Below are 27,316 nucleotides of genomic sequence, written 5' to 3'. Positions count from 1 at the left end.
CTTTGCAGGCAATTATTCTTTTATATAGGGCTAATTTTTTGGTTTTCTTTTGGTCTATGGTATTTTACAGTTTTACTCAGATATGTTGAGGTTTGAATTTATTTTTGTTTAACCTTCTTTGACATCATTGGAATCCAAAGATTCAATTTTGTATTCATTTTGGGAACTGGTCAGCTTTTAGTTCTTCCCATATGTCCTTTTCCCCATTCTCTCTATTCTCTTTGAATGGTAATTCAATTCTAGATATCCTCATCTTATCATCACATGTGTTAATTTCTTTCTAATATTTTCTATCTCTATCTTTCTGTGCTAAATTCTATATATTTTCTAGTTTATGCTTCAGTTCACCTTTCTCCCTACATCTGTGTTTATTCTAATCTTTAATTTGTCCTTTGACTTTCAAACTTAATTTATTTTTTCACCTGCACAAGTTCTATTTGACTCTTTAAAATATGCATGATAAATTTTTAGTATCTTTGTCCTTAGTCACACTGTCATATTTTTTTCTTTAAACATATTCAATATATTGATTTTAAATTGAATGTTTAGTTATTCTAAGATCTGCAGGCTTTATAAGATTGGTCATGGTTTTTGTTGTTGCTACTTTGGATGACATGATGGAGGGGTTCCTAGTATATTTTGTGACGTATCTATTTCCATATTTATATGTATATACGTGCCATATATACATATATAAGAATGCACAATGCATAACACACACATATGTTTATCTGTATTTTTAGCTTATGTGCCTAAGAATTTTGTCTGACAGTTCTCTGGGGCCTGAGTTTAAAGTGTTCCTTTAGAGATTTGCTTGTGTTTGTGCCAGATCCCTTTGGACACTATTGTTCATGACCACTTTAACTAGATTTATATGATATGCTGGCAGAATGAATTCTGGCACTAAATGTGCCTAGGGGTAGATTTGTGGTTTGGCATCTCAGGGGAGACATTTTCTTTCCTTCTTTTTTGCTTTTTTTCTACTTTCCTTAAAGACAAGCCAGCATTCCTATTGTCTTCTTTTGGCGGGAAATAGCAGATACAGAGAGGTTCTTTAAAGCAATAAAAGTGCACAATCCAGGCTATAAGCTTTCAAATTAAAAAAGGTGATTTTCTTGAAAATAAAATTTATCAAAACAGAATCAATCAGAAAGAAAATTAGTATAAACTAAAAAGCATATAGAAAATTGAAAATACAGTCAATACATGAATTAAAAACAAAAAAACTTTGAGATCTGGTTACTTTACTTGTGATTTCTTTTAACTGTCAATCACAATAGACACATATCACATTTACAGGAATAAATACATATGTTAAAATACATGACCATTCTTCCATATGTTTACAAAGAAAATTCATGATGTTTGCAAACCCTCTTAATTTTTAAAAATCCACCAGTAACCATCAGACTTTTAAGCAATTTGTCTACTGTATCAAATTAATAGTTACAGTTAAGTAAAACATGATGATCTCAATATATTTTAAGAGGCATCCTTTACCAATCAACTCATGAGAAAAAAAGAGACAATAGGACAAAAGGCAACTCCCTCAAAATGAGATAGAATATCTTTCTTAAACTGATTATTGTTAGTGTACTTTACAATGAAATACTGTAGATTCTCATAGTAAAATAAAAAACTAAGATTCTTTATAGCATCAATAGTATTTACATTGTTCTAAATTCAATTTAACATTGTTTTAATTTCAACAAGATTAAAAATAGAAAAATGATTTAAAATTATAAGGAAAAATGATTGGATTGAAAACAACAATGAATTACAAAAGAGTTGATCAAATTATAACATTTTGATATTAAATTGATTTCTCTATTTATTAGTGATAACTAACCAGAAAAAGTGATTCTTAATTAGTTCTAGAAAATTCCTTGAAATTTTATAAATGATTGTAAAGGAAAAATAAAGCAATGAGAATATTTGAGTATTTAAAAAGTATATATCAATTAATAAAGACTGATTTGTTATATATATTTAAATGTATTATGCAGGTTTGGCACAGTGGTTCACAGCTGTAATTCCAGCTATTTCAGTGGAGGACATGGGGAGAATCGTGGCTCAAGATCTGCTGGTGCAAAAGTTAGCCAAGGGATCATCTGAACAAATGAACTGGGTGTGGTAGCATGTGCCGGTCATCACAGCTATGCAGCAGGCCATAGGTAAGAGGATCGCGGTCGGGGGCTAGCCCCTGGCAAAAAGTGGATCATATGTGAAAAGTGACTCAAGTGAAAATGGCCTAGGAGTGTGGCTCAAATGGTAGAGCACCTGCCTAGCAAGTGTGAGGCCTTGAGTACAACCCCCAGTATGGTCAAATAAACAAAGAAATAAGCAAACAAACATTATTATATAGGTATGCCAAATAAAACCATTTGGTGCTGTTTGATAATAATAGCCAGTGAATAAGAATAGTTGTCACTGACAAAGCTTCTAACCCATATTAAGTATTTAGTATAGGGTAACATGAACTAAAGCAATAGGGGAAAGAATGCATTTTAACATGGCTTAGAAAATTGCATATATTCTCTTTCCACTTCTGAGCCAAGTTTCTCATCATTTCTGATTTCTTACTTCTGTATTATATGAGGGATGCATATTCTTCAGTCACACAGTATTTGGGTCCTCAGATTTGGTTTCATAACTACTCTAAAGTTTCAAATGACTAGGATACCTTCATTCACATGTAAATATATCAGAGACCTTTTCCATCTAATAAATTTTGCTTTTGTCAGTATTTATCAAGAAACAGAGGTTGGGATGCTCAAAGGCCAGCTCTAAATTCCATCTCTGATAGGGAAGTAGATGACTAAAGAAACTTAAGGAGTGGTAGACATTATAGTTGCAGGCAAGAGCCAAAAGAGATGAGTGAAAACAATTTCTTCAGTCACTGAATCCACCAAATGGGCATGTGTTTGTGTCATTTCAGGAGTTCATATCTTAGTAAAGAATACAAAACACATGCAAAATAACTATGGAACCATTATGCATTAAATGGTATAGCACTGTTGGTGTGTACAAATGAAGTTCAAAAAATAGATCCATGTGAGAAGAAAAACTGGACAAGAAACTGAGTACTACACAGTTTGAGCCAGTGGAGGTCACTGGTAAATTTCCCTCTCCCTACTCATGTGGACCTGGCTCAACTATTTCCTTGTCTTCTAGTCACCAGAGCTCTTGTTAATAATTTAGCTTTTGTATATAAGCTCAGAAGTCCAGGAGCAACTGTAATGGAGAGTAAGCCAATCACATCAGAAATCCAACTTAAAATCCATCCTCCTCGACAAGGAGAGAATAGTAGGGGGAAGGGCAGGGAGAAGGATGGGAGGGGAAAGGGAACTGACAGAAAGATACATGCTCCTGATGTCTCTCTCCAGCATGCCTTCGTTGCCTTTCCAGCAGAGCCAAGCCAAACAAGCATATGGCGGTCTGCCTTTGGCATCCCACCTCCTTGGCAGCGTGTCTGCTGTTCTGTAACTACCGCTGGCCCCAAATCAGGAGCTAAGCCTCACTATTCAGAGGGACCACCTTCAGGGTTTATTTGCTTTGTAAAAATCTCAACCCTAGTTCTTGTATGTATATAGGTTACAGAAGCCAAAACTCAGCTAAAAGAGCTCTACTCACCACATGTCCTGGGTAAGCTTATTACTTCCAACTTTACCTTCTACAAAGACTTGTGTAGTAAGTATTTATATGCATTCCACACAATTTTATGGTTTTAACTGAAGAAGTACAGTTCTGGAAGTAAATACTTTTGAAATGAGCCAGACACAGAGAAAAAATGGGTTTACATTTTTATCTCATCATCTTTGTGGAGAAATAATTGTTTTATTTTCTTCCATATTGCTTCTGTGGAGGTGTGTGTGTGTGGGGGAATCTATATTAATTGATAATAGCACTTGCTTTATATATCCAGTTAAAACAGCTGAAGAGGTTTGAATGAAGAGTCGCATTTGGTAGACAAAGGTAGGAAAATCTAAAGAAGTGAGAGAAGAGGGTAATTGGTCTGAAAAAGATTCAGAAAGATGAATGAATGGAGAAATTGTATTCTTGCCTGCAATTAGACACCAAAATAACCTGACAAGCTCCATTTCCCTTTTTAAAGGTAAAATATCTATTTAAAAAAAGGGAAATGATAGGTGTGAAATGATACTCTTTGAAATGACAGGAAATATAATTCAAGTTTAAAAGTGTCTTTTTTTTCCTTTCCTCCAGAAGGTTGTACCTAACTTTTATTAGGAAAGTATGATATATCATATAAGATTTACAGACACATATAAAAGAAAGAAGAAAAAAAAGATTTACAGAAAATTCAGGATTGCTATTTGCCCCCCCTAAGAAACAAGCTGCTCAAGAGCAAATTTCCATGACTTTGGATTAGTCACTGGCCTTTTAAACATGATGACACCAAGCACACAAACAACAAAAGAAAAAGTAAACTGGACTATTGAAATTAAAAACTTTGTGGTACAAATGATATCAGGGAGGTGAAGAAAAGCCACAGAAAGGAGATATTTGCAAATCATATATCTGACATGTGACTGATATCCAGAATATATAAAGAACTTCTACAACTTAACAGTAAAAAGACAATGCAATTTAAAAATGGGTAAAGGACTTGAATAGATATTTTTTCAAAAAAGATATATAAAAGGCCAATAAAAATACAAAAAGATCCAGTGCCATTAGCCATCAGTGAAATACAAACCAAAACCACAATGAGAAACCACTCCATACCCAGTAGGATGGCTATAATCAGAACGATAGGTAATAACAGGTAATAATAGCAAGAAACTGGAACCCTCCTACATTGTTGCTGGGAATGTAACATGGTACAAACACTTTGAAAATATAGCATTTCTACAGAGTGCTAAACAGAGTTGTTGCATGTCTCAGCAACTCTACTCTCAGGTGAAAGAAGTGAAAACATATATTCATATAATATAAAGACTTATACATGAATGGTCATGGCATCCATGATTCCTAATAGTTAAAAGGCATAGATATAGATAAACAAAATTTGGCATATCTATACAACAGAAAATTATTCACAATGAAAATAAATGAAACACTGATACATGTTACAGCATGTATTAACCTTGAAAAATTATGCTACATGGAAGAAGCTAGTCACAAAAGATTACATGGTGTATGCTTCTATTTAGGTGACATCCCAAACAGGTAAAGTTAGAGAGAGAGAAAATAGATTAGTGGGTGGCTATAGCTGGGAACAAGTGGGGATGGGGAATGACTGCTAAATTGGCATGAGGTTTCTTTTTTGGGTATGAAAGCATTCTAGCGTTGTCCAATTCTGTGATTATACTAAAACAACTGACTTGATTACACATTTTAAATAGATGAGGCTTATGGTATATGATTTATATCCCAATAAAGATATTTGTTAAATGTCAATTTTAAAGAAGCTATGCTTCTTTAAAGAAACTATGCTTCTTTAAAGAAACTATGCTTCTTTAAAATTCAGGTCCATCTTTCCATCCTGACTAGTATTTGTAGGACATTAGTTGAGATTTGGCTCTTGAGGCTTAAATTCTATCTCCCAATTCCCTGGCTGAATGATTTTAGGCAGTTACATGCTTCTGTGACTCCTTAAGTCAGTGTCTCCCATGGGATGTTCCATGATGTATTAATAGTTGGTAGGCAAAATAACAACAAAGGTCTTTGGACAACTGTATTTTTGAGATGTCTGTTTTAAACAAAATTAAGTAGGACTTCTCATACTCCCTAATATGATTATGTGTAGTGTGATTAAAGGAAAGAAAATGTGTAATTATTCTTGTTTTGAAATTAGCTTTATCTAAGTGACAAAACTATAAAAAATAAAGTTATTCAAATATAGTAAGAAGGTAAAAGTGAAAAGTACTGTTTTTCTGTCTCAGACCTGGAAGGTCTGCTCTCAAGGAGTAGTTATGGTCAGTGTGTGTTAATTGTCCTTTCAGACATTTTCTACACATGAACCTGCATATCTACTCCCTTCATTAAAATGGAAGCACACCTTTTTAAATCTATTGTTTGCTAACTGGATTTTGGTCATTTAACTTATCTCAGACAGCAATCTATCAGTTACTTGGCATCACCTAATTGAACAGTATGGACTCACTGTGGTTTACTAGACAATCTTCCAGAGTGTACATTTCATTTGTTTCCCACTTTGCTGCTATTACAATGTTGCTATGAACACGTTTATTTTGCTACAGTCTGAATGCTTGCATCTCCCCCAAATTCATATGTTGAAATCTATTCTCCAATGTGATGGTAATAAGAGGTGTGGCGCTGGGAAGTGACTAGGTCATAAGAGGGGAGTCCTTGTGAATGGGATTAGTGCCTGTATAAAAGAGATCTGAGAGAGCATGCTTCTCTCTTCCTCCCTGTGAGAATGCAGAGAGAAGGCACCACATTTGAAGCTGAAAGCAAGCCTTATCATGCATCGAAAATGCTGGTGGCTTTATCTCAGACTTCCCAGCCTCTAGACCTGTGAGTAATAAAATTGTTCGTAAATTAACCAGTTGAAGGTGTTTTGTTAAAGCAGCTTAAACGGACTAAGTTCATATTTCTGTGTTACAGTTCTTTGTGACTATAGAAATTTTCCTAGAAATGGAATTGCCGAGTTAAAGAATAAACACATCTAAAACTATTTTAGATATTGCTAAATGATTCTACAAAAATTAAACTTCCCCCAATTGTATACTAGAACTCATTTCTCCATACTCTAATCTGCTAGGTTAAATGTATCTTATATTATTTCTAGTTTTCAGTTAGCTACTTGTGAGTGGTACGTTAACATACAAATCTAATTTGTATATGTTTTTTCCAGAGATCTCTCTTTTCTTGTCCTTCTGGTGACAACAGTGCCAACCTCAGGATTACTGTGCAGATTAAATCCATGTAAAGTCAGAAGTTTAGGCTTTGGCACACAGTAAATGCTCATCAAGTACTAGTTGAAAAACCTATTTATCAAGGCTGACTCACTTCATTCCAGAGGATTAGAGTTACTGAGGGTGCATTGTGCCTTACTCCATTGATGGAAACCCAAATCTCAGAAAATGATGCATATGGGAGGAAGGTATGCCCTGATTCAGTATTTATCGTGTTATATAAAATTTCTGTTTACTAGTCTATCTTGAATTTATGGATCATTCTTTATTTTATATTTCTTTTTTTTTCTTCAAGTCATGATTTCATTGAGTTAAGGCCACTTCAGTCAAGGGAATTAGTACAATCTGAGTTTACCCAATCAAGTCTAAGGCTGACATCTTATCCCCCCAAAAAAATTCTGCATCTTTTCCTCTTTTGTTTCAAGTCCAAATCTCTTCTCCTAGAAGGAATAAATTGCAACCTTGTTAATCACAACTGAATATATTAATTAATCTGAGACACTACCATGGTAAATGCTTCAACAGTTTATAGTGAAGTCTTTAACAAATTCTCTCTAAAACTGATTAAAAAGAGTAAAAATAATAAAATGTCTCTTTTAAAAATTTCTTTATCAGACATAGCATTAAATATGATTTATGAAGTTATAGCAAAAGCTTCTATTAGAAAGAATACAGTGGAAGACTGGCACACAGACCCTTTTGACTTGAGCTTTCTTTTCTTATACATTTCAGATGCCCTACCTGAGCTGTTTCTAAATGTAGACCCCAAATCTTATATTCCTTACTGAAAGGTGGTACTTACCTACCCATTAGATACAATAGTTCATCAGGCAAAAACACACATTAAAAATAGGAAGCAGATGGAACACAGTGGTAATGCAGATTGAATTTGTTCAAAATAACTTCATCTTGAGCTTGGGAGTACAAGAGAAGTTGCTCAGTGATTCCTTACTGCCAACCAAAACATCACTGTGAGTTGATTTTTAACAATAAAAAGAAAGTGACTTAAAAACTTCACTCTATAAAGCTTTACTCTATAAAGCTAGGATGATTGTTATTTAATGCTTTTTTCCTTTAAGTTTTAGAAATGCCACTTTTCATTTCTGATATGTACTTCAGAGTTTGACAAACAATAAACAATATTATTTGTTGAATACTTTTAGGAACAGATGAATAAATGAAGTAACAGTTCTGTTCTCAGCACCTAAGGAATATGAAATGATAAAGCAAGCTTTCCATCATTTACTGAATAAACAGGATGGGGTCAGCAGCACTAGACAAAGCCAGCACTTTGACAGCACTGAATGCTCACAGCTGAACAATTATAGCTCTGACTCCATATGTGACCCTAAGAAGTGTGTCCATCATCGAGACTAGATTTAAGAAACCAACAACCTATTAGTTTCTTCTCTTTTTTGGTCTTTGACTTGCTTATTCCAGGCCTGTGAATACTAATAGATCTGTGGCTATATGCATTTGCCATTTTAAATAAAGTCTTCTAGGAAAGGAAGTTTTAAAACTAATATACATGTATATTTGTAATCCTTGTTATCCAAGGCTACATATGTTTGGATATGCTATGTTTAACAAGACACACAGACATCCTCTAAACAACTCTGTATAAGATAACCATTCGATGGGCATTTGGTTTAATATAAACAAGTGTGAAAACCCCACACGATGAATTGACAATAAAATGAGAACTCTGAAGTTCATACTTTCAATTTTAGAAGATGTTTTCCCATAGCTCTAGTATAAGTAAATGTATACAAATTTAGGAAGTAATCTTTCAGTAAACAACGGAAAATTATTCACAGAAGAGTGTGTTCTGCCTTCTCTAGCCAGCTGAGAAAGTGGATGAGAGCAACCAGCAGTAAGGCAAACTACCTGAGCAATAAACATTGTTTATTTCTGCAATACCTGTGACTGCTGGACAGAGGTTGTGGCAGGGGTCAGAAGAGGGGGTAATATGGGCTAGTTTGGGCCACTAGGAATAATTCCTACAAGGTACAGAGGTGTTTGCAAGCCTTAAGAGTGGAATAGATTGAAGATCAAGACACTGAGCCCAGTTTCCTCAATGGATGAGACTAACCAATAGACAAGGTGGTAAGTAAAAATGGTCAACTTATATAGAGGTGAGGAAGGACAGGCAGGGACCTGGGGAATAGGGCAGGGTTTACTACTAGTTTCAGGGTAAAAAAAAGACCTACACAGCATACAATAATTCATTTTAATATTTCTTTTCCTAATAGATTGGCTTCAGGTTTTATGAAAGGCTAAAACGGTTCACAAGTGGTGAAGGTCTTTTGTCTGGTAATTTACTTAGTAGATGCAAGTAACCTAGTACCCCTAAAAGAGATGGCATGGTACAGTGTAGCTAAATACTGTCCTCCAGACTAGTTAGGAGGATCATTTGAGAGAATGTCTATGTGGTCAATATTGCCTTCTCAGCATCCACTGTATCTTCTGTGGCCACTATACCCAAATTTTATTTTGGGTGAATCGCCCCTGTTCTACTTTCAGTCTTGATAAAAGTGGCTGATTAGCTAATCCATTCCTCCTGACCAATGACAGGTTCAGCAATATTATACAACTAAATTCAGGCTAATCAGATCCAATTATAGGGTTAATGTTGAGCTTCTAGGGAAAAGCATTTTTTGTTTTGGTCAGGTTTGGTACTGAGATGCTTGCTACTACCTGCAGCCATCAACAATGAATTCAGCCCAGCAGAAGGTAGTAAAAACTTGATAGAAGTTAAATTTTTATGCTTCTGATTGAATCTACTTAGACTTGCCTAGAACTTTACTCCTAGGTTTTGCAGTAATAGTACCAGTAAATTCTCCTTCCCTCCCCTCAAATCATTGAGTAAGGTTTTATGTTAATTGCAACCTAAACTACCCTAAATGTGTGATGCCTCCAATACTGTGTTGGCATATGTATGCTTGTTCCTAAGAATGTCAGTTTTTTTTTCTTTTTCTTTCCTTCCCCCTTCTCTTCCTCCCATTTGTCTTAAATCTTAACTTTATTTCTCTAGTATATAATAGAGATTAGACTTCCATTTTCTTTATGAAGCATAACCAAATATTCATGAGAAAAACTCCTCACTTTGCCCTTTATTTCTTCATATGTAAGGCAAAGAGGTTAGAATAATCCATTCTTTTACAATCCCTTTCAGATTTAACTTTCTAGAAGTATCTAAAATGGAGTCATTGCCAACTGGTAGTGACTGTTTGAGCAGGAAAATTCATCCTTTTTCTGACATCTTCTTGCTGTTACTAGTACAGACGTTCCTCAGAGAAGATACCAAAACTGAGGGTCTGAGAAGCCAACATGATGAAAACAGTTTCGTCTGAGTTTTGTCAGTCCTTAAATTTGACCTGGATTATTGACCCTAACCTTCACCCCACTTTCTTAAAAAGCCTTGGTTTAATTTCAGCTCTGCTACTACCTAGAATAGTTCCTGGTATACCATAGCTACTCTATTCAGGTACTGCAATGGATACATGATTCATAAATGTCACAGCTCTGTGGAAAGTCATGTGTAACTAAAAATAGTAAATTAGCATACCCAGGATAGGAAATCGTTTACTTTTTTAAAGCTATATTAAGGTGGATTCAGATTTACTACTAAAATAACTTTATTCTTGCTCACATATATTAGTCTTGAGTGTGAGAGAATGGGCTTTTTGGGGTTCTTGATGATAACTTGAGCTATCTTCATGAATTGTGCCATGAATCACCTATAATTGATTAATAGGAGAAGTAGATTTCTAAGGTCTGTCCATTTCCAGGATTCTTGATGATGGGACTGGTAATGGGAGTGGAGAAGGAGGGTTGTAGTAGAAGTGTGCACAGAGAATTTGATAAACCCAAATGTGGGAAAGGGGTGGAGGGAGCAGGTGGTCAGAAATGACACATTTGGTGCTATAATCTCATCTTTAGGGAATGAATTTTAAAAGCCATTGTTTTCATTATACAAATGATAGAAAATACAGGTTAGGGAGAAATATGAAAGAGAACAGACTTGTTTCATTCTTGATGTGTTATAGGGTAGGTTATAGGGCAAGATATAAGTCTCCCCTGGGAGTTTTTATTAGGATCTCCAGGATAGATACCTTTACTGCTATCAGAAAATCATGCAATGGAGACAAACAAAGCTCAGTATGATGTAATGGTTTTACTTAATTTCTCAAGATTTAGTTTCCTCATCAAAAAAAGGAGAATAATACTAATTGCCTCAGAGGGCTGTTGTGAGGATTAAATGCAATAAAACATGTAAAGCACTTAGCACAGTGTTTGGCTCACAATGGCTGGTGCTGAACAAAGGTTGAGCAACATTGCTCTAGTTTTTAATTTCATTTCTTTATACTGTTCAAGCTCCTACCATAAGTTGTCCTGAATTTAGCCTGTAGACACTTCTCTTTACTTTTTATGTAGAAATAAATTCTAACAGAGGATAAACACATTTTCTTATTTGTAATTTGAGAAACAGCACACACTCATGTTGGAGTTTATCCCTCTCCATCATTCCTTGAGCTCCTGGCTCTATTTCATGTGCAGGAAGTAGATTTGGTTTTGTGGGACAGATCTCTCCAGGGGAATACACTCAAGCCATCTTCATAAGTAAGGAGGACAAACCTCAGGACACTGATTTAAAATTAGGATTGTTTCTACCTTCTTTGATGGGACAGATATGGTCACAAAGTTTATAATTGTACCTTTCAAAGATATATTTTTACATTCATATAAATAACACTCAAAGATTGCTTGTTGAAATTTTGTTTATAATGAATCTTAACTTTTTTCTCATTATGTAGGGAAACGTTTTACTATTTCTTTTTAAATGTAAGCATTAGAAGAGCAAGGACCTTGGCTGTCTTATTCACCTAAAGACATAGAACAATGTCTGGCCCATAACTAGAGAACTAGAGTGCAATAAATATTCAATAAATATATGTATGACTGATGAACTACTTATGTAAATATAAATAATTTGGGGACAGAAAGAATATATATATATATATATATATATATATATATATATATATATATTTCCTTTCCTTTTAAGCCTCATTTCCTTAACAGTCAATTTTTGGATTCTGATTTTTTAGCTTAAAAAAAAGGAAATATGCAATATAATTCTTTACAAATAACCAAATCTTACAGAATATATACTAAAATCACTATTTTTTTTTGAGGGAAGATATTTTTATTTTGGAATAATTAAATAACTCTAAATATTGATAATGGAATGCTACATAGGACTGCAAGGAAATTAAAAAGTATAAAGGACAATACTGGCACTTCTGAAAGACTCCAAACAAAGAATAGCTCTGTTAGAAACGCAAAACATAGCAATTACATAATTCATGATATTCTGCAGAAAAAAGCATGAGATAAGTGATATGTACCCTTTTTATTTTGTCAATTATTTTTAAAAAGTGAGCATTTTGCTCTATTGCACATTAAAGGTCTTTATAGAAGGATCTGAGGGAAGCATGTAAGATATTAATAACACTGTCAAGTGAGATACTAGCATAAGTAATATAAATTAAAAGTTGAGAAAAGCTTTTAAAAATTATTAAAGTATATAACCCATAGTCTACCAATTATCAGGTACTATAAGTACCTTTTAATAGCCAGTTTTGTTTAAGATTAGAAAATATCTTTGGAGTAATTTTCACTTATGTGGCTGGAGAGCTAAGCTAGTTAAGGAGTGAGGAGTTAGTGAGATAAGTATATGCTAGGATCATGAGTTGGCAAATTATGGTCTTTATGCCAAATCTGTCCTGTCATTTGTGTTTGTAAATAAAGTTTTATTGGAACATGGCCATGCTCAACTCTTTATATGCTATGCATAGCTGTGTTATTATCAGTGTATTTCAGTAGCTGCAATTTAGCCTGTATGGCTCACAAAGTTTAAAGTATTTACTATCTGGCCTTTATAGAAAATGTTTTCTGATCCCTGTACTAGATCAGGCAGTACTTTGTAGGTCATGTTAAAGATTTGAGATTTAATCCTATGTGCACAGGGAAGGTATTAAAAGGCTTTGAAGAGGAAAATGAGTAGCATGAACAGATGTAGGCTTTACGAAGACCATTCTGGCTATGTGAAGAGTAAACTGGAGAGGGTAAGTATGGAAAGGCCAGTTGAGATAAACAGTGCCTTGCCAGTGACATTGGCAATGAAGAGAAGTGAGTTCAAAGTCTATTTTGGAAGTAAAATCAATATAATTTAAGTTACATATTGGTCATTACAGTGAAGGAAAGGAAGAAACCTAGTTTTTGCTCAAAAAGATCAAGGAGATTGATGGCCCCAGATTTTGGAAATAGGGAAGACTGGAGGAGAAATAAGTTCAGAATTGTAAAGGTGGGCAATTAAGAGCCAGTGTGGACATGTTAAGTTTGATTTTTTTTTTTTTTCTAAATGGAGTAAAGCAACTCTCACAAGTACTTCTGGTTTCTACCTTCTGTCCATGACTGGAATAATTTTTCTTCTATTTTCTTTGCATTAATTCCTTCAAAACTTCTGAATTCTGTCCATTTTTTTAAAGGCCACATTAAGTGGGACTGCTTATACTCCAAGATCATTTTGAGAGAAGTTTTTTCCCTTTGGCTAAGACCTCCCAAGCTTTATGAAAACATCTATTTATCCTGGGACACAAGGAGATTTTCAGCCTGTTGCAGCTTTTATTTGCAGTGCCAAAAGGAAAAACAGAAGGGTTTCAATGGCCCTTTAATTGGGCCTTACTCAGGTCCCTAGAGCAGAGGATTTATCCCAACTCACATTTGGTTTTCCAGCCTCTTACTACAGTTCTCCTTCCACAATGTGTAAAAAAGCCCTGTTTTCTATGATGACAGTGCACTAAAATGCTCCTCTTTCCCAACCCTTGCTAGCAGTGTGCAGCCAGCTCTTATTATGCATGCTATTCTGGCCTACTCAGCACCATGCTCTCCACGGAAATTTGTGTAAGTGGTATTATGATTGGACTGTTTTCCTCCATTGGGCAAGGTTTCCCCCTGAGCCAGCACATTGGTTTGCCTCTAAGGATATCAGTTTATCACGGTAGTTGCATAATTGGATTCAGCTTCAGATTTGTAACTGTTCAAAAGGATTCTGCGAATGGATGAAACATGTCTCTGGGATGGAGGATTTGATCTAAAGCTTTGCTCTAGTTCATTTGGTTTCTTGACATTATAAGATGTTGAATTTTAAAAATTGAGACGAATCAGATGGTGAAGTTTTTATTTATGACAGTGTCAAAATAGTCCTGATCCTTTTGTACAGGAAATCGACTGGTTCGCTGTGAACATTCTTATCTCCTTTCCTAATAAGATGAATGAAATTATCCTTCCTGTTATAGTTTGACAGCAAAAAATTAGATCAGATCTGGGTATTTTTAGCAAAAGTTCTTAAATCAAAGAAAGGGACTCTAATATTTGTTATTGTTAGCTACAACTGAGAAACCACTATTATGAATATAGTGAAAATGAAATAAATAGGCATTTTATTTTTAATAATAAAGAGTGAATTAGGATCAGTTGAACCTTTCCTAACCCTATCAAATAATGTGAGAATGTATAACAATAGCAAAAAAGAACTCACTATAATAGAAATCTATTTCAGTAAGAAAAACTGTATTTTAAATTTAAGGATGATTCATTCTTACAAACATGAGTTTGGAATATTTTATGCTGAAGAATTCCTCTAGTCCACAGAGCAGTTATAAATATTAATGGAATTTCAATAGATTCTTTTCAGATTCTGATGCTTAATATTCATTCATCTCATGCAGAGAATTCAATGTTCCGTACAGTACGTGTGGATTCCTCTCTTTATATAAATGAGCACATATATAAAGCCTGTAGGAGCAATGATCATTAAAAATAGCAGGGCCACACATGTTTTTAGAGAGTACATCAAAGCCTTCTCAACTCACTTAATAATAAGAAAGTCACTGATAATAAATCAAAGTGCTCTGGAGGCTAGATTGAGTCAATAATGTCATATACGGGCAAAAAGATGGGTTTGTGATTCTGGACAGAGTTAAAAATGGTAACTGATATAAAGTATTTATGACATGCAACAAAGTGATTTCCCGTGGTGAGATTCTGCAGCCAGACTTTAAACCTGTTCTTGAATTAGTTTCAGTCCTCTAAGATGCTGATGACTTACTTAATAGTACCTTATTCTTCTCAGATATTCTGTACTGTAATATAAAAAAAATTCTTATTCAAAAAATTATTTGAGATTTTATAAAAAGAAGAACAGCATCTAACCTTAATGCTCTCTGAGTTTAACACTTTACTCAGGTAGTAAGATACTGCTCAGTCACCCTGAATGCCTAGGTATTATCATTTTTAACAAAAGATAATATTTAACTAAATCTGTACTATTACCATTTCCCTCACTCTCAGAATAAAGTTTATATAACTTACAGATTGAAACAAAAAAATTGTGACAAAAATTATAAAATAGAATTTACTATGGGCATACTATGTGCCAGTTTTAATACCAGGAGTTTTGAATATACTATCTCAATCAACCCTTACAACATTTCTGGTGACATTATATATGCAGTACAGCTAAGTGAAGCTTGGAGAGCGTAAGAAAGTCAAGGTCACAGAGCTATTCATGAGCTACATGAAGATGCTGGTATTCCACTATTTTTAATCTACACAGACAGCAGCATTATCATATAGTTCAACCTAATTCTAAGTGCTCCATTACAATTTGAAATTAAGTCTGTGTCATTCTCTATTCTGATTAATACTGGTTCTTTGTTTTGTTTTGTTTTTTTGTACTGAAGCTTGAAGTCAAGGTCTCATGCTTCCTAAGCAGGCACTCTACCACTTAAACCATTCTACTTGCCCTAATACTGATTATTTCTGACCACTCAAAATAATGAAAACAAACTCATAAGTTGTACAATAAAGAATTCATCACTTACCAAACTTGGGTTAATATCTCATCATTTATAACAAAATTCCTATGTAAGACATAATTTTAATATCATTCTGATATTAAAAAGACACCTTCTAAAATATAGCAGAGAAATGGCACATTTGCACAACTTATCACATATTTTCTAAGTTAAATATCTCAGCTGGACCACAGTTGTTCTTCAACCAAGTATTAAAAAGAGAAATCTTTCACAAAGAGAACAGCAGGATTCTTTGAAGTATAACTTGGAAATCAAGGTCTGTATTACAGGGCATCATTCAAAGGAGATGTATATTCTCCATAGACCTTGGTAAAATTGTTACTGAGAATATTTGTACCTCTTTGAGAAGAGGGCTTGATAAAACTCCAGGACTTACTAGTAATACTATACACTCAGGTACTCCTGATGTTCTGGGCATGGCACTGAGCATCCAAGAAAGAGGCTTCTGATCATTTTAACCGCCATGAATTTGCATATGTTCTTCATTGGCTTCCAGACTCAGCAATTAAATACGCTTCATTCATTTTATATGATTTAAAGAGCAATGGTAACAGATACCTAGATTGTTTTAGGGATAAACAATTTGCTACCAGGCCATTACATTTCCTTGCCTGCTAAGTAGATGACTAGTACTAAAGTATTAATTATCAATTGTCATTTCAGGACTGGACAATCAGAGTTGCATAAAAGATGACTGTCTCAGCAAATATTTATCGAGCACAGAATAAATACTCCTATTATGCACTGATGTTAGTGTCTATCTCTTATTTTCAATCTTGATCAATGTTAGAAAGATCAGTGGATGTATAACATGTAGGATGGATAGCAGCATATATTCCCACCAAAGGAGAGAACTGATTTTGGAGAAAGAAGCAGGCTCTGCAGTCACAGCATATCAGTTCTTTAGCCTATGGGACATTTAGATTGATTTGAGGAGGTTTTCTTGACAGTGAAGAAAGTGGTGAGATCTCTACTGAGCGAGCTTCAAGTAAAGGAATGAACCCATCTCTTCAGTACAGTGTCATCATGCTCACAGATAAAAGTGGACCACTATGAAGACTTGTCAAGCTCTCATCCAGCTCAAGTCTTTACTGTTTCCCAGGACCTGAGGTTCACAAGTTGTCTGAGTTTTACCATACTCTTCTCAACTTGCAAACATTTTGAGATGCCTCCAGAATGATGAAAACCAGGCACTTGTCTGGGAAGCAGAGCAGCACACATTATTTCGAGCCCTGGCTTACAACTCAGAGTGTTGACAGCTTCACTTCAGACCACAGTAAGGACTTAACTTCAAGATCCTTCAAACAGACCCAGTCCCACAGAGACAGCCTTTTTTTTTCACTTTCCATCTTTCTTAACAGGTTGACGTGCTTGCAGGTATGGAAACAGCAAGTTGAGCGTTGTACATCTGAGGACCAGAGGATGAGTTCTGTCTTAATTCAGAATAAGGTTTGCACACAGATATGAGGGTTGCCATTTACTCAGCTACACTAAATTTCTAAAAAGGAACCCACTTAAATAAACCATAAAATTCCTACCTAATTTCATCCTAGATATTTTGAAAAGTGTCTGCTATCTTAATTTACATGCAAAACCCCAATAAAAAGCAACCAGAGATAAAAGGCAATTATTCATATCAAGGTCATGGAGGTTATATAGGGAGTTGTGGCAGGGTCACAGAGTAAATTATATAGCAAACAAGTTAAAAAAAATCTACATACTAATCCCACAGGTCAGGCCGAAGTCTTTTACCATCTAAATTTTGCTTTTTTTCCCCCTTCTTTTTTCCTCCCTATCCCCAATGCCTATGGATGTCTCAAATTTTCTCCTCAGTTAGGCAGAACAAATTAGCTCTTTCTCCTGGACCAGTATCTAATCTTTCTAGGTGCTCACCAGATAAATGGACCATCTCATTAAAAGGACTGTAATTAAAAATAGCAACAATTAGCTGATATTACATTTAATGCATTATTCCTTATAGAATAGTTATATACTTATTACCTGACCTTTGTAAGTAGGGAGGTCTGAGGGATTGAGTCAACTCCCACCTGTGCACGTTGCTGATTTTTTCCTCTTTTCCTTTACACTAGCTGTCCTCACCTCCTTACAAAGCCAATCAGCAGTGGAATTTCTCCTTGCTATTTCTTTTCTAAATTAGCAACAGTGTTTTCTGTTGTTCTTATCTATGACATGTATATTTCAGTTCTGCGCATTTGTTCATCACAGTCATTTTATTCTCATTCCTGCCTAAATAGTGGATAGAAACTAGACTAAGTTATCAACACATCTGGCGCTTATGTTCTGGACCAATTCTTGGCCTACCTCAAGATCTTTTGTAAATCTTAGGCAGACAGCCTCAAGTTTAGGCCAACACCACAAGTGAAAACACCTTTCTCAGGCAAGGCAGGCAGGACACAAAGGTAGAAGGTTCACTCATGAAATCTTTGATTATTTAATGTTCAGGTCTCATTTCTTAGTGAAGATGCTGTACAAATCTGTAATTTGGAATTGTTTATAGCTATAGAAAAATGCCAGGCAGCTATAAATTCCAGGCTTTCTTTACCCTTCTGCTCTATGCTTCTCAGACATTTCATGACTTATTTGCATTTATTGAACTTTTTGGCACTCCCAGGAGAAAAGTAAGTAATAAGTCATATGAAAGTTTCTGCTTTATATTTAGATTTAAATGTCCAGGGCTGGGATGTGTCTCAATGGTAGAGCACTTGTGTAGCATATATGAGGCCTTGGGTTCAATCCCCAGTGCCACGGACAGACAGACAGATAGACACACAAATTCTTCTATTTGAAACATTTACTGAGTGACTATTGTTTGTCATGCATTGTGTTCGATACACAAGTACTAAACAACACTTGAACATAAAAACATTTTAGTTTCAAGAGGTGGTATGTGCCTGTAATCCCAGCACTTGAGAGCCCCAGGCAGGAAGGTTGGAAGTTTGGGTACAGCCTGGGGTACATGGCAAGATTCTGTCTCAAAAACAAAAAAAGAAAGCAAATGTTCCATAGGCTCCATTTTTCATTTCCTCACCTAATAGAAGGAGATTATTTGGTGAATGTTGACAAAAGGTTTTAAAGATTTTAGGTATTCTTTTAAAAGCTCTTAATATTGTCACAAGGGCACATGACCCTTCCTGGTTTTGATTGTAGGTGTGAATTAACGCCGTCTCTATCGTATAGATCAGTCATTGCTTTACACTCAGGAGAAATTTCACCAGATTGCTCGCCACTAGTCTAACAGCATCTCACGTGTCTATTTCCTTCAGAATTTTTCATCTGAACAGACTTCATGAAACTACAAAGGTGAGATTGTGGAGTCTTCAGTTCTTAGCACAAAGCCTGGCACACAGAAGGCATTCAAAATATTTATTCAATTGAATTATTTGAGAATGGAAAACATACATATCAAATGTTTGCTGAAAGAACTGCCAGAGTAACATACTCCTTAAGATATTTTAAAGTTAATTTTTGATGTATATATTAAGCTGATTTTCCACTTTCTTTCCATCCCTGACACCAATTTTTACACTGAGTTCAAGGTCAAGTGGGTATACAAGTATTATCTTAGAATGAAATCTCTCCCACTGAGGACAGTTTGACAGGGAAACCAGAAGCTGAAAGGGGTCTATTGTTTGTTTTTACTTTGTGTGCAAATGTTCTTTAAAAATGGGCTGAGTTATTTCATTCTTTAATTAATGACAGTTTTTGTTTTTAGATGTGGGAAATACATGAAACAAGACTAATCTGTTTTATAACCTATACCTATTAATTTAAAAGACAATGTATCCATAGGTTTAAGCTCATTTTATATAAGTACATATATACATTATTTGATTTTTTGGTTTTTATTATTATTTTTTACCATAGTTCTTTTGCATTTAGTTTGCTTTTCAGATAGGGTCTCCAAAATAACTTTGCCCAGACTGGCTTTGGGCCATGATCCTCCTGAGTAGTTACAATTACAGGCATGCACCATGATGCCTGGTCCATACATAATATAAAGAAATGTGTATATCTCTATAAGCTATTTGCACATACACACTCATTTTTCCTGAGAGTGTTCCAAGATCTGATGTTGAGGTCATGTGATATTCTATCCATAATTGTAATAATGAGGTGGGTATTTACAATTAGTATTTGCTGTTAATTAAGTTGCCCTAGCTGATGTATATGGAAAACATCAGTTACACAACTGAGTTACAAATTTCTCCATCATACCATGACTTCTGTTGTTTTAGGGATGAAGACTGGTATTTTATTTAAGAGCTCTTATTTTTAAAAAACAAGAGCCTACCCTAGAAACCTGATAGTTTTTTCATGATTATAATCCTTTTTCCTTTCTTCTTCTCTTCCCCATTTTTCTTTGATCTTTTTTTGTTCTATTTATAAAATTTTACTTGTTGGAATTGCATTTTCTGCAAGTTCAGATAATTCCATATTTATTCAAATCTTAAAGCAGACAATTTTGTGTGTCAAATCTCATTTGCTTAATTGGAATAATCATGACCATTTCCTTAAGTGATCACAAGGTGACTGGGTTTAAGGCCCCAAGCCATCCATATTATTTACAGGATTTCATATTATGTCACCATGTTTCATAAAAAGTTGATGTAGTCAATAGCCACATGGGGTAACATTTCTGTATCTTTTGTAAAACAGTCATTAAAGGTATTGTACATTATATTACCTTTTGTTATTCAAGGATCTTAATAATAAAATCTTTGCGAAGATAAATTCCATGTGATAAAAAGTTAAGTTTGATTGTCCTCTTTTTGAATGAATTAGATTAGTTCCTTTGATTAAATATTGAAAATGATATAATTATGGTCATTGGCTACCACATTTCTAGAGTTGCAGCTTGTATTAATCTCTTCAGATTGCTACCTAGTGGCAGTTTTATTGATCATTAACACTCTTCCAGATGGTGAATAGGGAAGCATGCTAAAATTATGATCAATCATTTTCAGGGGCATTTACATGTTTTATTTATTTAAGCTGCTTTGACTTCTATTTGTACTGGTAAAAGAGGACTGCACTCAACTAAGTTAGATTTTTATGTCTATGCCCTTTGCCTCAGAGAATAACTAAATTGAAGACTAGAATTATTAATTATAATAGTAGGTATCACAGATACTGACTTACTATTTGCTAAGCACCACGTGAAATTTTTTATATACTATTTATTCCTCAATAACCCTTGGGTATTATTTTCCTCTCCATATTGATGAGGATACAAACACATTAAATAATTTATTGTCACACAATTAGTAAATGGTGGAACTGTGTTGAATATGGAGTTTAACTCTCGGCTAGTTTCACTTCAAATTCAAGACCTTGTAGAAAACCACAGAGATCTTGGGAGGTAAACATATCACACTTGTGACAATATTCTCTAACCCCTCCATGCATGTAGGAAAAAGAGAAAGTGGATTTGATGAACATTTAGCCAATTTTTGCTACAGTATTCATTTTTCTATGAATGGAATTGAATAGACACATATGGATGACAAGGAGGTTTCAAATACAAGTGCAAATTATTCAACAAGTAGTCACTACCTAGAGCAAAACTAAGAATGATTCAAAGGCTGGGTCTAGACCCAGTAGAAAAGGTTCTTTTGTGCTTCATATGTGGGCTAGAATAGTAAGACTGATAATTAGTGTTGGGGAGGTCTGGTCCTGGAGACATTAATAAGGAGATATCTAGAGATTTTTTTTTTAAATATAAGAGCGCCCATGTTGCTGATGAACTCAAATTGTTATGGAATTAGAGTTTAAGACACTGTAAGTTAAAAAAAGGTCTTTACCATATTAATATGGTGCAATATGGTTCCCTCTCCCCCACCAAAAACCTGTGGGCTAAAGGCTTAAGCCTCAGCTTGGAGCTTTTGGAAGGAGGTGAAAACTGTAAAAGGTGAGACACAAAGGTCTGCCAGTGGTTGAGGATGTGCCTCTTTTTCAAGGAGATTCCTCAGGGATAAATGTTTAAGGAGATGGAAATGCTAATCACTCTACTTAATCCTTGTACATTGTATATGTGTATCAAATTATCACACTGTCTCCCATAAATAAGAGAGTTGTGTGTCAATTAGAGCAATTCTTACAGAGCATTAGAAAAAGCAGAGGTTGGTCAGGGACCTGGAACCCTCCATCTTTTGACTGTGGTCAAGGCATTAAATCTGGAAGAGAGAGAGAATGGAGGAAAGCACATGGGCAGTTTCTAGAACTACGCCTAGACACACTATACCTCAAATGGTATTTCTTTGCCAGTTGAAGTGGCACCATCATGGACTGTAGCAAAAATATGGTTTCTAATCACCTAGCTTTACAGCTTTAAAAATTTTTGACTGTTGACATAAAAATTAATAAAACTATTATCAATAATGTTACTTATCATGAGAGTTCCTTAATATTCATGTTATACTCTTTCAAATCTGCACAATTTAAAAAATTGTTACTGCACTGTCGTGTGGGTGCTTTCACACACATTCCACTCCATTTGTTCAGCAGATTTAGTCTGTTAGAAGATATGACTGCTACTTATTTCCTTCCTGTGTGCCTTTCATAATAGAAAATATCACTCTGTCCTGATCTAGCCTTACCAAAAGAAACTAAAATCTATTAAGATATTGAGAAAAAGGCTGTACTAAACTTACTGAAAATTGTTATGCCATTCTCTAAAATGTCATCTCATTTTAGGGGACTTTGAAGTTAATTGTGAATGGATGTGATTCTTGTCTTTATATTCCAATTTTAGAATGAAACTACCCACCTAAGATGTGATTCTACCTGAAGATAATGGTATTACTGATTACCAACACAGCAATCAGTATTGCTTCCTTCTTTCTCTGTAACAAAATCCTATTTATTTCAGGCAGTGATCCCTCACATGTTTAACAGGAAGATAACCCTAATAGATCTTGATTTATCTAGGGTTATCATGATACTCCTACTTCCTCTGCCAGTGACTAGTTTTGGGCTGGTTGAGTAACCTAATTCTCATCTACATATGACATATGAGAACAAGTTTGTTAAGGGACTCTTGGAAAGATTTCCTTGATTCTTAGAAAGTGATAGTCAGTAAATAGGTCCTTCATCATCCTAAGCATATTTTTGAGCTTCTATATAACTCCAATGGCTACTGCCATCTTGCTACCATTCCTCTGAGGATGTCACCCTCAAGAAGTGAAGAGATAAATGAACATGAATATAAATTCATATGAATAAATGAATAAATAAACCAAAAAAAAAAAAAAAAGAATTGAAGAGATGGCTAGGGATGTAGTTCAGTGGTGCAGTACTTCCCTAGCATGCCAAGGTCCTTAGTTTGAACCCCAGCACTGGAGGGGAAAAAGAGAATGGAAGGAAGCAGAGAAGGATGAACACTAGGACATTAAAGATATTGCTCAATTCCTTAAGAATCCCCAATCTCTTCTTCTTAGTCAACTTAGGCTACTATAACAAAAGACAGGGTGGCTCAAATAACCAAAATTTCTCACAGTTCCGGAGCCTGGGATGTCTAAGATCAAAGTGCTGGTTGACTTGGTTCCTAGTTGAGGACTCTCTTCCTGGCATCCTGACATGCAGATGTCCTCTTTGTTGCTATTTCCTCACATGGATTCTGCTGTGTGAGCACCTCACAAAGAGATAAAGTGCTTTTTCTCTTTTTGCTCTTATAAGGCCATGACTCCTGTTGGTTTAGGACACTCATGACTTCATGTAATCTTAATTACTCCTAAAAGCCTTATCTGCAAATACAATCACATTAGAATTTGGGCTTTGTAATAGTTAATTTTGATTGTCGACTGGATTTGGATTGACAGCTGTCTAGGAGATTAGCAAAGCATAATTCTGGGTGTGTCTGTGAGGGCATTTTAAGAGAGAATTAACCAAAGGGTTAAGACCTTTCCTGAATGGGGGCAGTACCATCAAATAGGCTGGGGACTTGAATGGAATAAAAGGGGGAGGAGGAAGAAGCCAGGTATTTTCTCTGCTTTCTAGCTGTCATGAGGGGACACTTTTGCTCTGCCATGTGCTCTTGCTGCCATGATGTTCTGCCTTACCACAGGCACACAGCAATGGACCACACTGCCTGTGGACTGAAACCTCTGAAACTGCAAGCCAAAATAAGTCTTTTTTTTCAAGTTGTTCTCTCAGGTATTTGTCACAATAACAAAAAATACTGAGTAACATAGGCTTTCACATATAAAAATGGAAGAGATATGATTCAGTCTACAATAGATAATATAAATGTCCTTATGTTATTTAAATGAGTTTAAGTTTTTCTTTTTTCTGTTGCATACAGCTGAATATATCCTGATAGATAACATTTCTTATGAAGCGATACACAAAGGATAATGTCTAATTCATGACATATAACTTGAGAAGATCAAGGGCTATTTTTCTTCACTCAGAACAAAGCAGCTATAGAGTTAAAAATGGTTAGTCCATTGCTATTATAGGGCATTTCATGAACTGCTGATTGTACATATATGTGGTATCATGTTAACATAAACAGTACAACCCTTAGGGAGTTTTAAGTTGTAAAAGAAACATTTTTCTAAGATCATGTGTTCTGATAGAAAAACCACACTGTAGCCCAGCTCCATCATTATAAAGTTCTGGCAAGCTAAGAGACATTAGTTGGTGATTTTATCAGCAATACTTCTGACTAATGGCTTGATGAAACCATCACAGTGCCATAAAACACTGTAACAAATTGAGGTGACAATTCCTTTGGAGAGTTTAATCATTTTAGATCATCATGGCCTATTCAGGAGAAGCAGTATCTCATGGATCACCACAATCTTACAAATAAGAATATACTCCTACTTTTTTTGCCTGAGACAAAAAAAGTATTTATTTTCCTTGCAATTCAAATGTAAATTTTAAAACTATCTTTAGCAAAAAAGTATAGACTCTGTCACACTCTAGAAAAGTTCTCACGAAACATTTTGCCTATCATTTAAATTATATTGTGTACAGAGTAATTTTACTAATTTTACCCTATTTTTCCAGATGAAATGTAAATAAACAACAAAAGTATATTAGAGTGAAAGATTTCATAGCCTGGTAAAATTTTATTTCTAACTGGGGCAGTAGAAGATCAGCATTTACCAAATGTAAAAGTCCAAACCAAACAAATCTGAAATCTACCAAGCAACAGATGATGAGCAATACATTTGCATATACATTTGCATATACATGGATCCATATTAAAGTAACAGAACATGGACCATTTTGAAATCTTAAACCTTCTGACACTATTTTCATGAACTCAGTAATATGAACCATGTGGTGAATGATTTCTGAAAAAGTTTGCTGGTTTCACTGTGCATTTTATGACTGGGCAAATGTGACATTAAATTTTATCCCCTGTGGCTTGAGTTAAATGCTTGCTCTGTTCAGAACAGCAACACTCAATTAAGCAGCATTTTTCATGATCTACACCCACCATTGTTATTGTATTTAAGGGAAATAATGGGGGTACTGACCTACATTGCGCTTCTTATTATCAATGGAGACGAAGCGTACGCAGGGATTACTGGTGATGTACTGCCCAGCCCAAGGGACATCAATCTTTGTGCCAGCTTCATAAAAGAGGCCCAGAGCATAGCGAGAGGAGTAGCTCACAGACTCCAGTTGCTGCCTTTGACATTCACTAATTACTGTGGAAGAGAAAAAAAAGGGTATCAAACTTGAAAATAATCATCTTTCCTTTCAAATCATCAAATACAAGGCTCCTTTGAACCAGTTCCAACTGTTACCACCAACTCCATCTTACTTACCGTGAATTTCAAAAGGTAATATAAAATAGCCTCAGTTCTAATTTTTTTTTTAGAATGATTATTAATGTTGGCACAATTATTTTCAGTGAGTTGAAGGTCCAAACTTGTTAGACTGGCAATCAGACTCTCAAAACCTAGCTCCAAGTTGCTTTACTAGTTTGGTATCCTATTTACTGTCCTTTGATTGTCTGGCAACATTACAGATTTTGAATACTGACTACTTTATTATGTGTTAGGGTCTTTGTTAAATCCTTGACATAGCATTTCACTCTATCATAACAACAGTTTTAAAAGGTAAGAGTATTATTTTCATGAAGTGAGGAGTCTATGTTCCATCTTTTATGATCTCTTAAATGTTTCAATATCATATAATAATTTTATTTTCCTGTCACCTTTCCACCATCAAATCAAAATAGTTCCTTAAGCAGATGGACCATATCTTAGTCATCTTTGTGGTAGACCACTTTTCCATTCATTCTGGCATACAAGGATAAATCTATGAAGAGAGAGAAAGGTAGACATGTAAAGTGAGTTGAAATGTAACTCAGGGAGCTGCTTGATCATATATGTACAGCCTTAACACTTCCAGTTTGAGAAAAGGCCATAGTTCCATTCTAGAAATATAGGTACACTAGTTTTATATGGAATGTATGGATAATTTTCATTTAGTTAGTGAAAAATACTCTTATCTAAAATAGTAGGGATAAGCATACCTTAAGGGTGGGGGCAACTTTAGTTATAAGCACAGTAGTATTTGTATATTTTATTACAACCACAAATAATTTTAGAATCATGGCTAACAAACATTTTTAGAGCCATGATCTCATTTAATTTTCACCAAATTAAATAAGATAGGTGTTTGTACCATATTCACTTTACATCTTCTGAAAGCTAAGATTTGGAGAGGTTAGGTAATTTGCCTGGCTTACAGTGTCCACACTAACAGTCAAGAGGAAGCCAGAATTCCCACAATTGTTGGGGATATATCCTCATTACCTCAGACTTTTTCCTGTTGGTCTTCATTTCAATATGAACTCTGACACTGCTGTCTCCTCTGACATTAATGGTTATCTTGCACTTAGAAGATAAGTTCTCTTCAACTATCATTTTCTGCCTTATTAAAAGCTCTAACTATTTGATGAACAAATGCGCTTCTGACATTGGCCTCATTATGTTCAGCGAATCTGTGGCTTCATTTTTACTATTTAATCCATTTTCCAAGCTGTGACTTGATGTTATGCTTACTGTTCTCTGAGAAAGAAGAGATTAAAAAATATAGACACTAGAAATTAAGTCATACCACTAATTTCCCCATTTTTAAAATTAAAAACCAGTCAAAACAAGTATCTTCTAAAAACAAACTCAACCAAACTATGTAGTATATTCAGTAAGTAGAAAGTTAAGTTTTTAAACCAAACTGAAGGGTCAATTAGATTGACAAGCCAAATTGGACCTTCTTCTCCCCCCTCAACCATATTTGCATATTTACCTTTTTTTTTTTTTTTTTTTTTTTTTTTTACAAATTCTGGAGAGATAACTCCCATTGGGTAGCTCTTTGGAAAGGTAATTTGTGTCTATATAGAAAGAGCAAATAACCTTAAACATCTTTGTCTGGAGGAAGTAGCCTACAATTGAGCCTGAGTACAGAAAGATAAGACTTCTGACA

At 34.9% G+C, this 27,316-nt stretch overlaps 1 protein-coding gene across 3 annotated transcripts in view; it reads right to left on the bottom strand.

The window, feature by feature from the left end:
- Rnls (renalase, FAD dependent amine oxidase) overlaps positions 1–27,316 on the bottom strand; it is a 311,878-nt gene that overhangs the window by 32,976 nt on the left and 251,586 nt on the right. For all 3 annotated transcript variants that reach the window (XR_012449697.1, XM_074078831.1, XM_074078832.1), the window contains exon 5: positions 25,357–25,530. Coding sequence is in view for 2 of the 3 variants with exons in the window: in XM_074078831.1 (XP_073934932.1) it covers positions 25,357–25,530 (174 nt within the window). In the remaining variant the exon portion in view is untranslated. The remainder of the gene's footprint in view (positions 1–25,356; positions 25,531–27,316) is intronic.

The sequence above is a fragment of the Castor canadensis genome, chromosome 7, assembly GCF_047511655.1.
Source record: "Castor canadensis chromosome 7, mCasCan1.hap1v2, whole genome shotgun sequence".
Classification (NCBI taxonomy): Eukaryota; Metazoa; Chordata; class Mammalia; order Rodentia; family Castoridae; genus Castor; species Castor canadensis.
The sequence above is the reverse complement of the archived record's forward strand: the minus strand, read 5'-3'. Positions and strand labels throughout refer to the sequence as shown.